Here is a 14793-nt window from a genome sequence, read left to right as displayed (position 1 = left end):
AATATACATATGCAAGGGTATGTGTGTATAGTCTAGACGTCTGGGTGTGCATGCATGTGTATATAATGTCACAGCACTCCACAGTTTATTTTTGAGCATTTTCATTTAAAAGCCATTTCCCCAAAATAATACAATGCACCCAACAAAAACTAACAGAAGTCTCCTATAAGAATTCATTTTTTAATTTTTCCTTAAAAAGAAAGCCCTGATTTTTAGGTAGGCATAATAATAGCACATAAAGTAAAGGTTGCATTTTCCAAGCTTTGTTACAGTTAAATAGGGTCATTTGACTAAGCTTTGACCAGTGACGTATAAATAAAATTGTTTTTTGAGACCTCCTGAAAGGCCAACTCAAAAGGTGCTGACTCAGCTACAGGCACAGGTGAGTAAAGGCAGAGCCACTGCTCTCACCCAGGTCTCCTGACCACTCCAAGCCAGCTGGTCTTTGATTAGACCTTTGTTTCACTCATACAGTCTATGTTGCTTGCATAATCACTTTAACCCCTCAGCTGGAAGCAGCTGTAGAGAGCAACCATAAGGAAAAAAAAGGTAAGGAGGTCACTGCAAAGTGAGGATATGAGGGGAAGGAAAGGGAGGAAGATCTGTATTTTCCCAAGCATAAGCTCAACAACGGTATGAAAATAAACATTGCTTCATTTTATTTTAGCGGATTTGGGGGCATGAATTTGTACAGCAACACTGCTTTAGATTAGAATGTACGGCTCTGAGTCCGTCAGTCCATACGCGACAGTGTTTTCACCAATTTTTCTAGGTTAGAAATCCCCAATCACTCTCTGTCCCCAAGTGCTCTGTTTTTCCAAAACAATTAAACTTGTAGGTTTAATTGTAGTGCTCTTACAGTTAAGAAAATATTGCTGTAGAAGACACTCGAAATAAACTATACCACTGAAGAATGCCACTTTCTCTGCAGAGCCTAACAGAATGCTTCCTGAACATATGTAACACCAAAAGATCCGAGAGATGTTTCTAGAACTTCTCTATAACCCTGTAAGAAAATGATACACTCCTACCACCTACTCAACTTCTGCTCTTATACAGGGTGTCCACAGAGTTCGTGTGCAATTTTAAATTGCACTTTAATTTAAATTTTTCAATTTTAAATTGAACTTTATGGCAAGCCTGTATATCTGACATTCAGATAATTCCTTTCTGATTCACTTCTCCATATCCTTCCCATTTCACCACTCTACTAAACATGCATGTTCAGTTCAATCCATGGCTTTAGACATGTTTCAGATCCTGCTGTGCAAGGGGTGTGCATATAAGGCCAAAGACATAAAGCATTGCTCTTCTGTAATTTGCTTGATGATAACAACCTTGAGAAGTGTCCCTCTACCTAAAGTTTTATAAATATATTTTTTTAAACTACTATAATTCAGAATAAGTTCTAGATTTTAATTATTTGGTGATATAAATGTGGACTATTTTTCAACCATTCATTCACAATAGCACTCAATATTTGTACCTTTGACTCACTATGAAATTAAAGTACCAAGTACAGATTTTAACCTTCTTTCCAAATAAGATGTCTTGACTTTGGTTTGTTAAGTTCATACTATAAAAGACTTGAATCAAAACTCTAACCTGACCACGGAACAATGATCAAGTAAGCAACAGAGCTGGCAGATCACAGGGAATCCCTCAAAGGCATTTCTAACAGCACATCTGCACAGTCCTGGACCACAAGGTTACCTAGAGTGTCCTCTTTACTGTGAGAACATAAAATCCTAATGACCAGGCCTCTGCACGCTAGCCCAGGCAACAGAGCAAGAACTTGTGGGGGAGGGGGGAAAAGTCCTAATGTGACCCACGTATTGCAAAGTTGGAATCCAGAAGGAAGGAAATGTTCAGGTCACGCTGATCTCCTTCCACCACAAACTCAAGTCTAAAAACCACCCATTATTATCCTTACGAGTGTATGATTAAGCTTGATTGCAATAACACCTCAAAACTTTCTTAAACCTTCTGAGGACAACAAACATGGCGCGTATATGAAAAATTACAAGTAACACCCCATTGTCAGATTAGTAAGAGTAAGTTCAGAGTGAGCGGAAGACCTTTATATGATGCTACTTGAAAAGACTAATTCTAATAGGTTGGAGCTAGCTTAAACTGTACCTGACCTAAGAGAGTCTTTCTGACTTGATGTGAAGCTATGAAGGAAAAATTCACTTTGAATTTCTACAAGCAATTTGAACTACCTTTTTATCCCTTCCAGGGAAAGGGATAGTCCAAATATCTCACCTCAGTAATACTTACAGTATCAACTAGATAGATACCATCCTTATCAAAAAGTAGAATAAAAAATGGAATAATTTGATTCTACTTTTCTAATTTGGAAAAATAACTCCTTAATGAGCAAAGACACTACTACTACGATACAGCCACTGTTATGCTAACCAATTAATGATACAGCGTGAAAGTTGCACATTTTACTTAGCTTACATAATGTATCAAACATCAGAGAATAAAGAAAAAGGCTTCAAGAGAAAGAAGAAACCAATATATCTAGAAAATCCTTAATACACAAATGACTTGGCATTTTCTTTAATGCTAGATAGATAATGCTATACACAGAGCTTGTTTGATTTTTTTAAACATATTTTTCTCTATCATAAGAATGTTTTACACTACACAAAATAAAGTTACTCAAATTCTTGGTGTTTGGCAAAACAATTACAGGAGATCAGTGAGATCTAATTTAAACTTGATGGGCAAGTTTAAACAAAAAGAATAAAATCTTTTATTCTTGTAAATCTTTTATTCTTAAAATCTTTTAATCTTGTAAGTTTGGTACTTTTGCTCTGCAAGCTAAATATTACATCATGGGTAAAAAAAAGTGCTAATTAGTTCAGATTACTAAGGTTTATACATATCAAAAAAAGAGGGATAACGTGAACAACTTATAAATGAGAACATCAAAAGTGACCTTATTAAAAAACTGCATTTCATTTCATTTCAATGTAAGTTAAAAATTCACTTTATCATTAAAAAGCTCATATTTAATCTTTCGCAAATACAAAACATGAGCAAATTAAAAGATTTCATGGTTTTCCAGTTTTTCACAATGGGCACTGTAATCCTTCGGTCTCCCCTAAACCTCTATCCTAGCCACTCCACACATTTCTGTATCCTGCTCTCAGAAAATGACATTACCTCCTATTTCACAGAGCAAATAAAGCCACCACCTGCCCCCAAACACGTAGACAACCTGCCTCCTCACATCCCTTCCTCCTGTTACAATGGAAGTGGCATGTCTCCTATTATCTAAGATTAAACTCTTTCTGGTGCCTTAAGTTCTATCTCCTACTCCCCACCTGGGTCCTTGGCACATCAACTACTCTTTCTTATGTCTAGGTTTAATTGTCTTCTCTCCTTCGGCATTTAAACACATTTGAGGGTCTTTTATCTTAAAAAAATCAATTCCATGTCCCTCAAGCTCCTTCCCCCACTTCATGGCCAAATTCTTGATTGAGTGTTCAACACTTCACTTCGTTTTGCCCACCTTCCCTTTACTCTCAGCTTATCCAACTGTAACCTAACTTTCACCTCCCTCTTCCCCTAATCAACCATGACTTCCTTACTGGTACATCCAATGTACACTTTCTATTTCTACCTTAGTTGACCCCCTTGGGCATCTTTAACCGCAGCTACTTTCTTTCTTAAGTACAGTGCTGTTTTTCCTCGGTTTCCTTGACCCTGCTAGATTTCTTTGTACCCACCTGGACCTAACTTCCTGCTTCTGAAGAACTCCCTTTTCTCTGTCGGTCCATCAGAACTCTCTGTAGGTGCTTTTCTCTTCTCATGCTACATATTCTTGACAATGTCATCCATTCTTAAGATTTTTAATACTTTGACTCCTAAATCTATTTCTATAGCACAGACTTCTTTCCTGAGCTCTGCCTTATGTGTCCAACTGAAAATTTACCAAGCTGTCCAAAAGACACTTGATCTATTGTACAAGTTAAAACCTTCTCGTGCATACCCACTACTCCCAACCTCCCAGTCTCAGTAAACTGCAGCAAATCCATCCAGCTGCCCAGTATAAAACCTTGAACACCAGCCTAGAGTCTTTCATCTCCATCATCCCTACAAGCCAGTCAACAATCAGTGCTTTTGATTATACCTTCTAAATCTCTTTCCAGTTCAGGAGCTTCTCACTGCCTCACTGTCATTTCCCTAGTAAAGCCATAACTATATTTTGTCTAAACAAAAATTATGGCTAAAAACTACTTTTATGTTTTTGAAAATTAAATACAGAAAATCACACTTACTCACATTCTTATCTAAGGACCAATAATAGCATCTCACCCAGCCTCCTCCCCTCGGCTTCCACACCACGTCACAGTCATCTTCCCAAAATGCAAATCAAGTCAAAGTCAGTCAAAGCCTCTTGCTTACTTGTAAAATAAGTAAAATAAGTTCAAATTCCTCAAGAATGATTATGATAATGTGTATTAATTAAAAGAGAAAAAAAGTAGAAAGTTAGGGGATTAAATAAGTCATCTGCTGACAGAACTATCAAGTTGAAAGTGACTAAGCAACGCTGTAAACCTAGCATGGGATTAGGGAGCCACCAGTTTAGATAGAGAATTGCCTCTTGTCCATGGAAGGATCGTCTCCAAGACCCCCAGGGACGCCTGACATCACAGGTCGCACCAAACCCTGTATCTACTGTATCATGTCTTTTCTTACACAGATCTTCACTGACATATGATGGCTCAACTTACCATTTTTTGACTTCACAATGATGGAAAAGTGATAAGCATTCAGTATGCTCTCTATTTAAAATAGGGTTATGTCCTGATAAACCCCTTGGAAGTTCAAAACATCTTAATTTGAAAATGCCTTTCAACTTAACATACTTTCAACTTATGATGAATTTATTGGGACACAACCCCATTATAAGACAAGAGGCATCTGTACATTCACACCTATTTTTAAAAAAATTATTTTAATTTTCAATTATATATTTACAGTTTACAAAGAGCATGCACAGAGATAATGTGTTTTTATGACGTCATTTAATTAAAGTAATAGATGTAAACTGCTATCAGGTGTTAACTGCTTACACAGTTCTGGATAGTAAGTAAAGCAAAACCATTATTTACATTTTTCCCAGGAGACAACTGAGAGGGAACATTTCAGAGTTTCCCTAAAATCAAATTAACAAAATCTTAAACCCAAACCCTACCTCCACCTTACAAAAAACTGGTATGAGGAACCGGCTTTTATCTTGGAGATGCCAGTGATGTACCATTACAACAGGAGACTCAAGGAACCCTGGCCCTCCTGCTCCCTACTTCAGCCCCAGAGTGTCAAAAGGAAAGGGCACACATTGGTCATGGAATTTTATTACCTGTTAGCCCTGCCCAGCATGGGGGCTGGATGAAACAATGAACACTCACACCTATTTTAACTTATAAATTAGGCACAGTAAGATACTAACAACAATAATAAAATAAAACAATTATAACAATATGTCAGCACCAGTACTCTCGCACTTTGAGGCCATTATTAAGTAAAATGAGGATTAGCTGAACACAGCACTGCAGCAGGGGATCTGGTAACCCAGCCTAAGTGACTAAGGAACTGGTAACATCTACAGCACGGAGACACAGGACCAAAGGACGGAAGATCATCATCCTGGACAGGATGAAACAGGACTGCACGAGATTTCATCACACTACCCAGAACTGTGTACAACTTAAACTTTTGAGTCATTTATTTCTCGACTTTTCCATTTCATATTCTCAGACAGAGGTTGATCACTGGCTGTTAACTGAAAATATGGAAAGAGAACACATGGTTAAGGTGCAACTACTGTACCTAATTTTATATGGACAAGCCCTTAATCAGGCACTAACATTAAAAGACAAAAGGTGCCTCCAGAGAAAGTGAATCTTCTGTTTTCTCATATGTTTAGGGGTAAGAAAACAAAAATGTACGTATGATCTCTGCATCTGCTATTTTATGAAACTGCCATTAGTTACTAAATTCACACCTACCACTAATGGTACTGTGATTCAGCATCCAATTAGTTCACACACATAACACAAGCAATAGAATCCATTATTTCACCTTTCACGAAGGTACTGAGATGATCTCCTGATCGCCATAAAGTCAAAGGCAAATTTTCATCAATGAGATGATTTTATAAAAGCAAGATTGCCAAAGGACTATAATAATTAGATAAATTGTAATTTATTTCTGGATTATTAATTTAACTCATTATAAGAATTTATTAAATTCTTATGAGAGATAAGACTTACAGTGTGGGTGATGAATGAAATCTCCCTCAAAGATGCTTCAAAAATTTAGGATTAAAAATGATAAAAATGTAAAGTGCTATATATGTTAATTAGCTTGATTTAGTCTACAATATATATTTACATCAAAATATTACTTTGTACCACAAAAATATACACAATAAAAAAATTTAAAGTTAATACAATTATTTCAATGATCTCAAATATTTTCTTTTAAGTAGAAAATGACATTCACTTTTCAAAAATTATTAGAGATTAATTACATTAAATTTATAAGAAGGCAGCTACATTTTGTTTAGTACTCATAACCAATCCAACTCCAAATTATATAAGTAGAATTATATGTGAAAATCAATGAGAAAGTCACATTCAACTCAAATATACCTGAATTCAAATTCAAAATACAATTCAATGTAAAATACAATTCAATGTCTGTATATCTTTATGGTGGAGGTAACATAGATAAAGGAAGAAAAATGTTATATATGTTCATTGAAGCCCGTTGCTGTACATATTTTAAAATTTCCAAGTCTGGGAAGAGAATTACAGATGGAGTTTTTAAAAAAAATTCAAGTTCAAGATTACGATAGTTTCATGTGCTGATTCCCAATAAGAATTTGCATGAAAGGGTATCCACAAACCGTCATAAACTAGCTTTCATAGACATACATTTCTACAACTCCTATTTTGGTATAACCAGAAAAAGGAATCTTTCTCAAATTTTACCTGTGAATTACTTAGGGCAAAATAATCTATACATAAATCATTGCTTATGAGCCCACTGCATGGTAAGGCCATGCAGAAGTACAGGTAGAATGTGGTGAATTGTCACGACCGAGGAAACCAAAATAGGGGACTGCCTAGTTCAGTGGTTCTCAGCCTTCCTAATGCCGCGAACCTTTAATACAGTTCCTGTGGTCAAGACCCACAGGTTGAGAACCGCTGGGCTAATTGAACCTCCTATACGATGTTATTCTACACAGAATTAAGCTACCTTGAATTTCGTATCCGTGTGACTTCCCTCACTATACAAAATTAAGACTATTATGTGTTTTTAGGCTTACCTTGGAGATATTGCCGCTTCACTTCCAGACCACCACAATAAAGCAGGTCATTCAAATGTTTTGGCTTCCCAGTGCACATAAGTTATCTTTACATTATACTATAGTGGACTAACATTATTTCTAAAAAGTAGTACATCCTTAACTGAAAAATACTTCATTTCTAAAAAAAAGCTAACAAACATCTGAGCCTTGCAAGTTGTAATTTTTTGCTGGTGAAGGGTCTTGCCTATGCTGATGGCTGCTGGCTGATCAGGGTGGTGGCTGCTGAAGGTCAGTGTGGCTATGGCAATTTCTTAAAATAACAATGCCATGTGCCACGTTGATTGATTCTTCCTTTCATGAAAGATTTCTCTATAGCATGTAATGCTGTTTTTGATGGCATTTTACCCAAAGTAGAATTTCTTTCAAAACTGGAGTCAATCTTCTTAAACCTTGCTGCTGCTTTACAATTAAGCTTACGTAATATTCTACATCCTTTTGTTTTCATTTCAACAGTTTTCATAGCATCTTCACCAGGAGTGGATTTCCATCTCAAGAAAATATTTTTTCCTTGCTTACCCCTAAGATGCAATTCCTCATCCGTTCCAGTTTTACCATGAGAGCTCAGCCATTCAGTCACATTTTCAGGCTCCCCATCTAATTCTCATTGTCTCCCTATTGGTACCACATTCTGTAATTACTTCCTCTATTGAAGTCTTGAATCCCTCAAAGTCATTCATGAAGGTTTGAATCAACTTCTTCCAAATGTCTGTTAATGCTGATATTCTAACTTCTTCCCATGAGTGACAAATGTTCCTAATGTCATCTGAAATGGTGACTCCTTTCCAAAAGGTCTTCAATTTACTCTTCTCAGATCCATCAGAGGAATCACAACTTATGACAAGCTATAGCCTTATAAATTTCTTAAATAATAATTATATTTAATTTCATGCAAGAATTTGCATGAAAGGGTATTCACAAACCATCATAAACCAGCTTTCATAGACACCCAGATAAAAGGTGCATCCATTTCTACAATGTATGCAGAACATACAAAGTCAAAGGTCGAAATTATGCCTTGATCCATGTGCTACAAGACGGATGCATGTTGGCACATAGGACAGCAACAATTATCTCCTTGTACATCTCCACTGGAGCACTTGGGTGCCCAGGGACATTGTCAATGAGCAGTAATATTTTGAAAGGAATCTTTTTTCCCTTCCTCAGTAGTAGGTCTCAACAGGGGGCTTAAAATATTCAGTAAACCATGCTGTCTATCGATGTGCTGTCATCTAGGCTTTGTTGTTCTACTTATAAAGCATAGGCAGAGTAGATTTAATACAATTCTGAAGGACCTTAGGGTTCTTAAAATGGTCAGTGAGCACTGGCTTCAACTTAAAGTCACCAGCTACATTAGCCCTAACAAAAGAGTCAGCTTGTCCTTTGAAACTTTAAAGCCAGGCATTGACTTGTCCTCTCTAGCAAACAAAGTCCTAGACAGCATCTTCTTCCAATAAGAGACTGTTTTGTCTGCCCTGAAGATCTCTCGTTTAATGTGGTCACCTTCCCCAATCTTCACAGCTAGATCTTCTGGATCAGCTACAGCTTCCACATCGGTAATTCCTGCTTGCCTTGCACTTTTATGTTACGGATATGGCTTCTTTCCTTAAATCTCGTGAACCAATCTCTGTCAGCATCATACTTTTCCTGTGCAGCTTCCTCACCTCTCTCAGCCTTCACAGAATTGAAGACAGTTAAGGCCTTGCTCTGGCTTAGGCTCTGTTGTTAAGGGAATGTTGTGGCTGGTTTGCTCTTCTACCCAGACCACTAAAACTTTCTCTCCATGGCAATAAGCCTGTTTTGCCTTCATACACATTCAGAGAGCAGCACTTTTAATTTCCTTCAAAAATTTTCCCTTTGCATTCACAACTTGGTTAATTGTTTGGAGCAAGAAGCCAGGCTTTGGCCTCTCTCAGCTTTTGACATGCTTCCTCACTAAGCTTAAATACTTCAAGGTTTTGATTTAAAGTGAGGGACGTGTGACTTTTACTTCTCTAACTTGTTTTCCACTCCAGAGCACAACTATATTAAGTTGAAGCATCTTAAAATGAACAAATCTTAAAAATAGGTCATATATTCTGTATAATAAGCAAAATAATGAAGTATGTTAAGTAATCTAACAGAGTTTTTTATGACCCTGAAACAAAACATAAGTTCTACAACAAAAATTTTTGCCACTAATAAATATAAGTGTTTTAAGACTAAAACTCAAAAGAAATAGTTTACTGAAAAAATTTGGCAAGGCAAATTTGCACAATTAAAATAAATACAGTTCACATGATTTGATCTGCCAAAGCCTGGAATTTTGATCTTGACTAAAGTCTTCCATATTCTAATGTTTTAAATAACTACTCTAGCTGAACAAAATATTAACTATTAATTTCTCACAGTGTATACATCCCATATAGATATTTAACATGGACTTATTTAATTAACACATATTTACTGTGTCTACTGGGCTAAGCTCCACACTAGGCTATAAAGATATAAAGGTGACCAAGACCCACACAGAGTCTCAAAAGGCTAAGACAAGCAGAAAAGACAACCAAGGAACAAATTATTACAAAAAAGTCATTATCTGCCTGGCTAGATAAGTGGGGACATTTTAACAAATCAGTGGAGTCAGAGAAATCCTTTGGAAGAGTCAATGTCTTTAAAAGAAAAACTTCAAGTGTATGGTAATAGGACCATATTTCTATAAATTATTTCTGTTCACGCCTACCAGTTATTCTTACAACATGTACTGATTAATGTATATGACAGTTTTGTTCAGCATCATATGATACTTAAAAGGCACTTAATAAATCATAAGTTCTTAGCTATAGTTTTAAACATCAAAATGAATCATTTCTATCACTTCAGGAGAATCAAAAATAAAGCAGTATCATAGGTTTAAAATAATATTTCTTAAAAATGGCAGACTGACCCCTGGAGTCTCCTTAACCCCTTCCTCCCCTAACCATGCTAAAATCACAGTAAAGTAACATAAAAGGGTATAAATACATAGGACTAAGAAAGAGAAAAGGAGAGGAGACTAAAACACTCAAGAGAATTTGTACATTTTTTATAAAATTGGAGAGAGGGAGGAGTGATAATTAAGTAAAGGGAGCAGAGGCAGAACCTGGGTGCTATGGAGAAGACGGCCAAATGGAAGGAAGCTATTTTCTTTATATAACCCCAGAAAGGACAAGGCCTTGGAAACACAAGTTGCTGTGGAGGGAGAGAAAGTGCTGGGGCTAAAAACAGAGGATTAAATAATATGTAAGCACGTCGTTCATTACATACTCACCCAACACAAATGTTCTTCCACATATGTGCACATAATGTGCTTACAGCCAGATTACTGCCCCTTCCACTGCTCCTAGTCTTTGGAGACACTCAGTAGTACAAGGGAAAAAGAACTATAAAATACTGACATTTGGATGCTACTCTAATAAGCCAGATCACCATACGAAAAGCCATGTTCACGTACAAAGACGTTCTAAGTGGTTCTGAAATAATAGATAGGCAACAACCACACATACGTGAGGAAACCTCCAAAATGAAAGTAAGAGATTATAAAGTCAAACAAAAATAACAAAGAACTGGTAAGAAACAGGGCAGAAAACAAACCAGAACTGTAATTTATATCCTTATAACAAAAAAGGAAAATAAAGCAGCCATGAAACCAAATGGAATACATGTAATGCATGATTATCAGAGAACATAAAATAGTTGGAATTAAAAAACCAGGATAGCTGAAATACAAAATTCAGTAGGAGGTTGGAAGATAAAGTCTAAGATATCTCCCATAAAAACAAACACACAAAATGATATTAAAAACTGGAATATAAGAAAGATTAGAACTAGACTGAGATCTGTCAGGAGCTTCAGTCATAATAATAGCAGTTCCAGAAAAAGATCATAGAAAAAGAGAAAAGAGAAAATGTCCAAGAAATAATGCAAGAAAATTACGCAAAACTTGTCGACATCAATTTCCACACAGAGTGGGCCCTTAAGTACCTAGCACCATCAATGAAAAAAATGCCCACAATAAAGCTCATTACTATAAAAATTTTGCACACCAGAGAAGAGACTGTAAAGTTTTTCAGAAAGAGAAAAAAGTTCACATACAAAACGCATGACAATCAGAATATAGTACTGGAGGCTGGGAAGGGTAAGACACAGGACTTATCATTCGACTTCTAAAACAGCAACTTTCATAGACACTAAGCAATAATGTAAGTAAAAACACAATATGTAAATGAGTAAAATAAAAGCAAAATAGATTTATTAAATGTTCACTACCCACCAGGGGTACCGTTTTGTTTTAGATATATTATAGTAACTCATTTAATCCTCATAATATCCTAAGAGACTACTAAGCATTAGCCTCGTTTTACAAAGAGGAAACAAGCATTGACAGGTTGTAATTTGCCCACAACAATACAACTAGCAGGTGGTGGAGCCAGAGTTCTAGCTTTTTGAGTGCAGCCTTTTAAAAAATGCATAATATTTTTTAACTTTAACATTCAGTTTTTTTAAAAAAAAGAAAAAGAAAGAAAATACTATTTGAATGTTCTCTACTCTGCTAATCTGTTCCCAGATCAATTGTGGTTGATTAAAAGTTCTGATTCGGTTAATCAGAGCACAAGTCTAATGCTACCCTGCTTCCCAAGCCACAAAAATGTATGGTGGGAGGGGGGTCGTAAGAGGGGAGAGGGCTGAAGTGAAGAAGGTTATTTCCTAATAATTTAAATGTTCATTGACTAAAAGTACATTATGTTGTTTGCTTGTGATTTGCTGCTAGATCGTCCATCAAGTCCCTAATCTAAATGCATTGACAACTTCCACCAAAAGAACCGAAGGCACTTACATCAGATGACCACGGTGTACTTAGGCAAAGAACAAAGGCTATATAAATTTCACTGAAGTTAAAAACAACACAGCTGTCTCTTTCCTAAATTATTTTCTTGTAAGCCTTTCACACTCTTTCAGTCTTAACAAGGAAAATTTCCCTAGACAATTTTTCTATTCATTCATATGACTTCTAAATAGACTGATATGACAAAAATATTACGCTCCTTTCTTTGCTCTCACCTTATACTTGTCTGTACCTGTGCCTTATGTTATTAACTACATAAGGACACGTGAACATTTTCATGTCATTTTACTCTGCAGGAGTTAGTTTCATTTACAGTCTCCTGCTTTCTTCTGCTTCATTGCACCTACTTAAGGGACTCTGGCTTTAGAGGTCGGAGAGGAAAAAAAAAGAGAAAGACGTATACTCCTTTTGAATAAATGACGTTTTTCTTTTCCGGTCTAGTAACATTCCCATTCCTTCTGTAGCAGGCTACATCGATTTAGCATTTCCTCTCTCCTGGGGCTAATAAGTGTCAATAAACTAACGCAATGACTTTTGAGACTTCAGACCACTGCTTCAAAACGCATCCTATCTCCCTGGACCTCCTGGGTCATTTGCAGTCACCCGGCCCAGTCTGGAGGTTCCCTTTTCCCACGCATGCAGCCTTCCACTTTCTGCCAGTCAAGACCTTCATTTCTGAGTTTGTTTGTTTTTCTTGAAGGGGGAAGGTGTTAGTTTGGAGTTTATGTTGATAGGTGGTAGCTGTAACGACCTTGAAAGTCCTCCTGTTTCAATGACAACATCGCCTGTGTCTTCCCAACACGTGGCTGTCTGGCCTAGGAGGTCTCAATGCCGCTCACAGGAGGTTCCCCAGCCGCGGCCTCAGAGCTAACAGCGTGTCCACAAACGCCAGTTTCCAGTGTCACGGCGGCCCAAGGTCTCGGCGCACCCCGCGCGGCTGTCACCCTAGCCCTCCCCGGGCGCAGGTGGCGCGGCCGGCCCCGGCGCGCGCACGCGCTCGCGCACATACCGTCTCCTTGGCAGCGGCGACCGGGATGGGAAGCAGCCCCCGGCCGCGGGGTGGGTCCTCGGGCTCTGCGGCCGCGCTCTCGGAGGGACGACCGGGCGCAGGGGGCTCGGTCCTGGGCTCCCCGTACAGCTGGTAGCACAAGAGGCCGACGAGACCCCCGCCGGCCGCCGCCGCGATGCTCAGCTCCCCCCAGCGCCGCCGCCGCCTCCAAGCCGCCTCGGCCACAGCCCCCTCGTCATCCTCCCGGCAGCAGAAGGGCCGCCCAGGAAGGCCCGGGGCTGTCCCCGCAGGCCGCCCCCACGGCCCAAGAAAGGGCTGGGGAGCGGACAGCCGAGGCGGTGGCCACAGGAGTTTCCGCAGCGCAGCCATAGCGGGAGCCGCCCGCGCAGCAGCCGGGAGGGGGCGGAAGGTGGGGGCGGAGGGGAGCCGAAACCTCGCGAGAAGTCGGAGCGGAGCGGGTCGCGCTGTCCGAGAGCGGCCGCTGCGAGCTGAGGCCTGGGGATAGGCTTTAGCTTGGGGGACGCGGGCTTGGCCCCGAGGAGACAGTGAATTCCTGCACCCCTCCGCCCCCAGCAACCACGCAGTCATAAATAACCGCGCCGGCACCTGGCTGCGCGAGAGCCCAGCGCCGCAGGGGACAGCAGGGTCAGCGGGACTCTGCAGAATCCTGGTGGGACGGGGTGTCCGCACGCCCTCCGCTCGCATGGTCCCCAGCCTCTGCTCTGTTGAGTGGGTGTCAGAGCCCTGATCACAGCGACCTCCTAACGGTATCCTCAAGGGCGTCGTCAGTGATTTGCAAGTGTAGCTTCACATGTACAATAAAAATGAGGCACTGATTTGGTCCAAGTCGTAAAGATTGCAAATTAAGGCGTAGATTGCCCTTGACTGAACTAGGACAGCATCTGGACTTTTGATGGGAGGAGGCTAATACTGTCTTTTTAGCGACCTTTAGTATTTTTAGGTACATTTGCATACCTGTGGACACATCATACTGTCTTAAACAAGGATATATGAAGCTAATGATTTTTTAAAAACTCTGAAAAAGACAAAATCTTGAAAGGTACCCTCACATGCGGGAGAGTCTGTTGGTATTAGTATAAAGTAAATGGTGTATTGTGTCATCTTTACTTTTGTTTTTGCTGTACTTTTTCTTCTATGAGGAGGTGTATTTGACATCAGTTTTCCAGTTATGCTAGTTTTAGTTTTCATACTGTGGAATGCTGCTAGGAGCCCCTAAAATACTTTGTAGACATCAAATCCAGTAGTCTCCAATTGGGCTACAGCCGCAAGAGGTTAAGATACGTTGCTCCTGGCTATATATATGTGTATTTTTTTTTTTTTTTTTGATACAGAGACTTTGTCACCTTCGGTAGAGTGCTGTGGCGTCACAGCTCACAGCAACCTCAAACCCTTGGGCTTAAGCGATTCTCTTGCCTCAGCTTCCAGAGTAGCTGGGACTACAGGTGCCCGCCACAACGCCTGGCTATTTTTTTTTGTTTACCAGGCCCAGCCTGAGTTCGAACTTAG

The 14793-nt window shown here is 39.1% G+C and overlaps 1 protein-coding gene across 4 annotated transcripts in view; it reads right to left on the bottom strand.

Moving 5' to 3' along the window:
• MICU3 (mitochondrial calcium uptake family member 3) overlaps positions 1-13656 on the bottom strand; it is a 97159-nt gene extending 83503 nt beyond the window's left edge. For all 4 annotated transcript variants that reach the window (XM_053578732.1, XM_053578733.1, XM_053578734.1 and 1 more), the window contains exon 1: positions 13267-13656. In XM_053578732.1, coding sequence (XP_053434707.1) covers positions 13267-13635 — 369 coding nt within the window. In that variant the 5' untranslated portion in view covers positions 13636-13656. The remainder of the gene's footprint in view (positions 1-13266) is intronic.
• Between the last annotated feature and the right edge of the window lie 1137 nt (positions 13657-14793).

The sequence above is a fragment of the Nycticebus coucang genome, chromosome 24, assembly GCF_027406575.1.
Source record: "Nycticebus coucang isolate mNycCou1 chromosome 24, mNycCou1.pri, whole genome shotgun sequence".
Taxonomy (NCBI): domain Eukaryota; kingdom Metazoa; phylum Chordata; class Mammalia; order Primates; family Lorisidae; genus Nycticebus; species Nycticebus coucang.
This window is presented reverse-complemented; position numbering and strand designations above follow the sequence as displayed.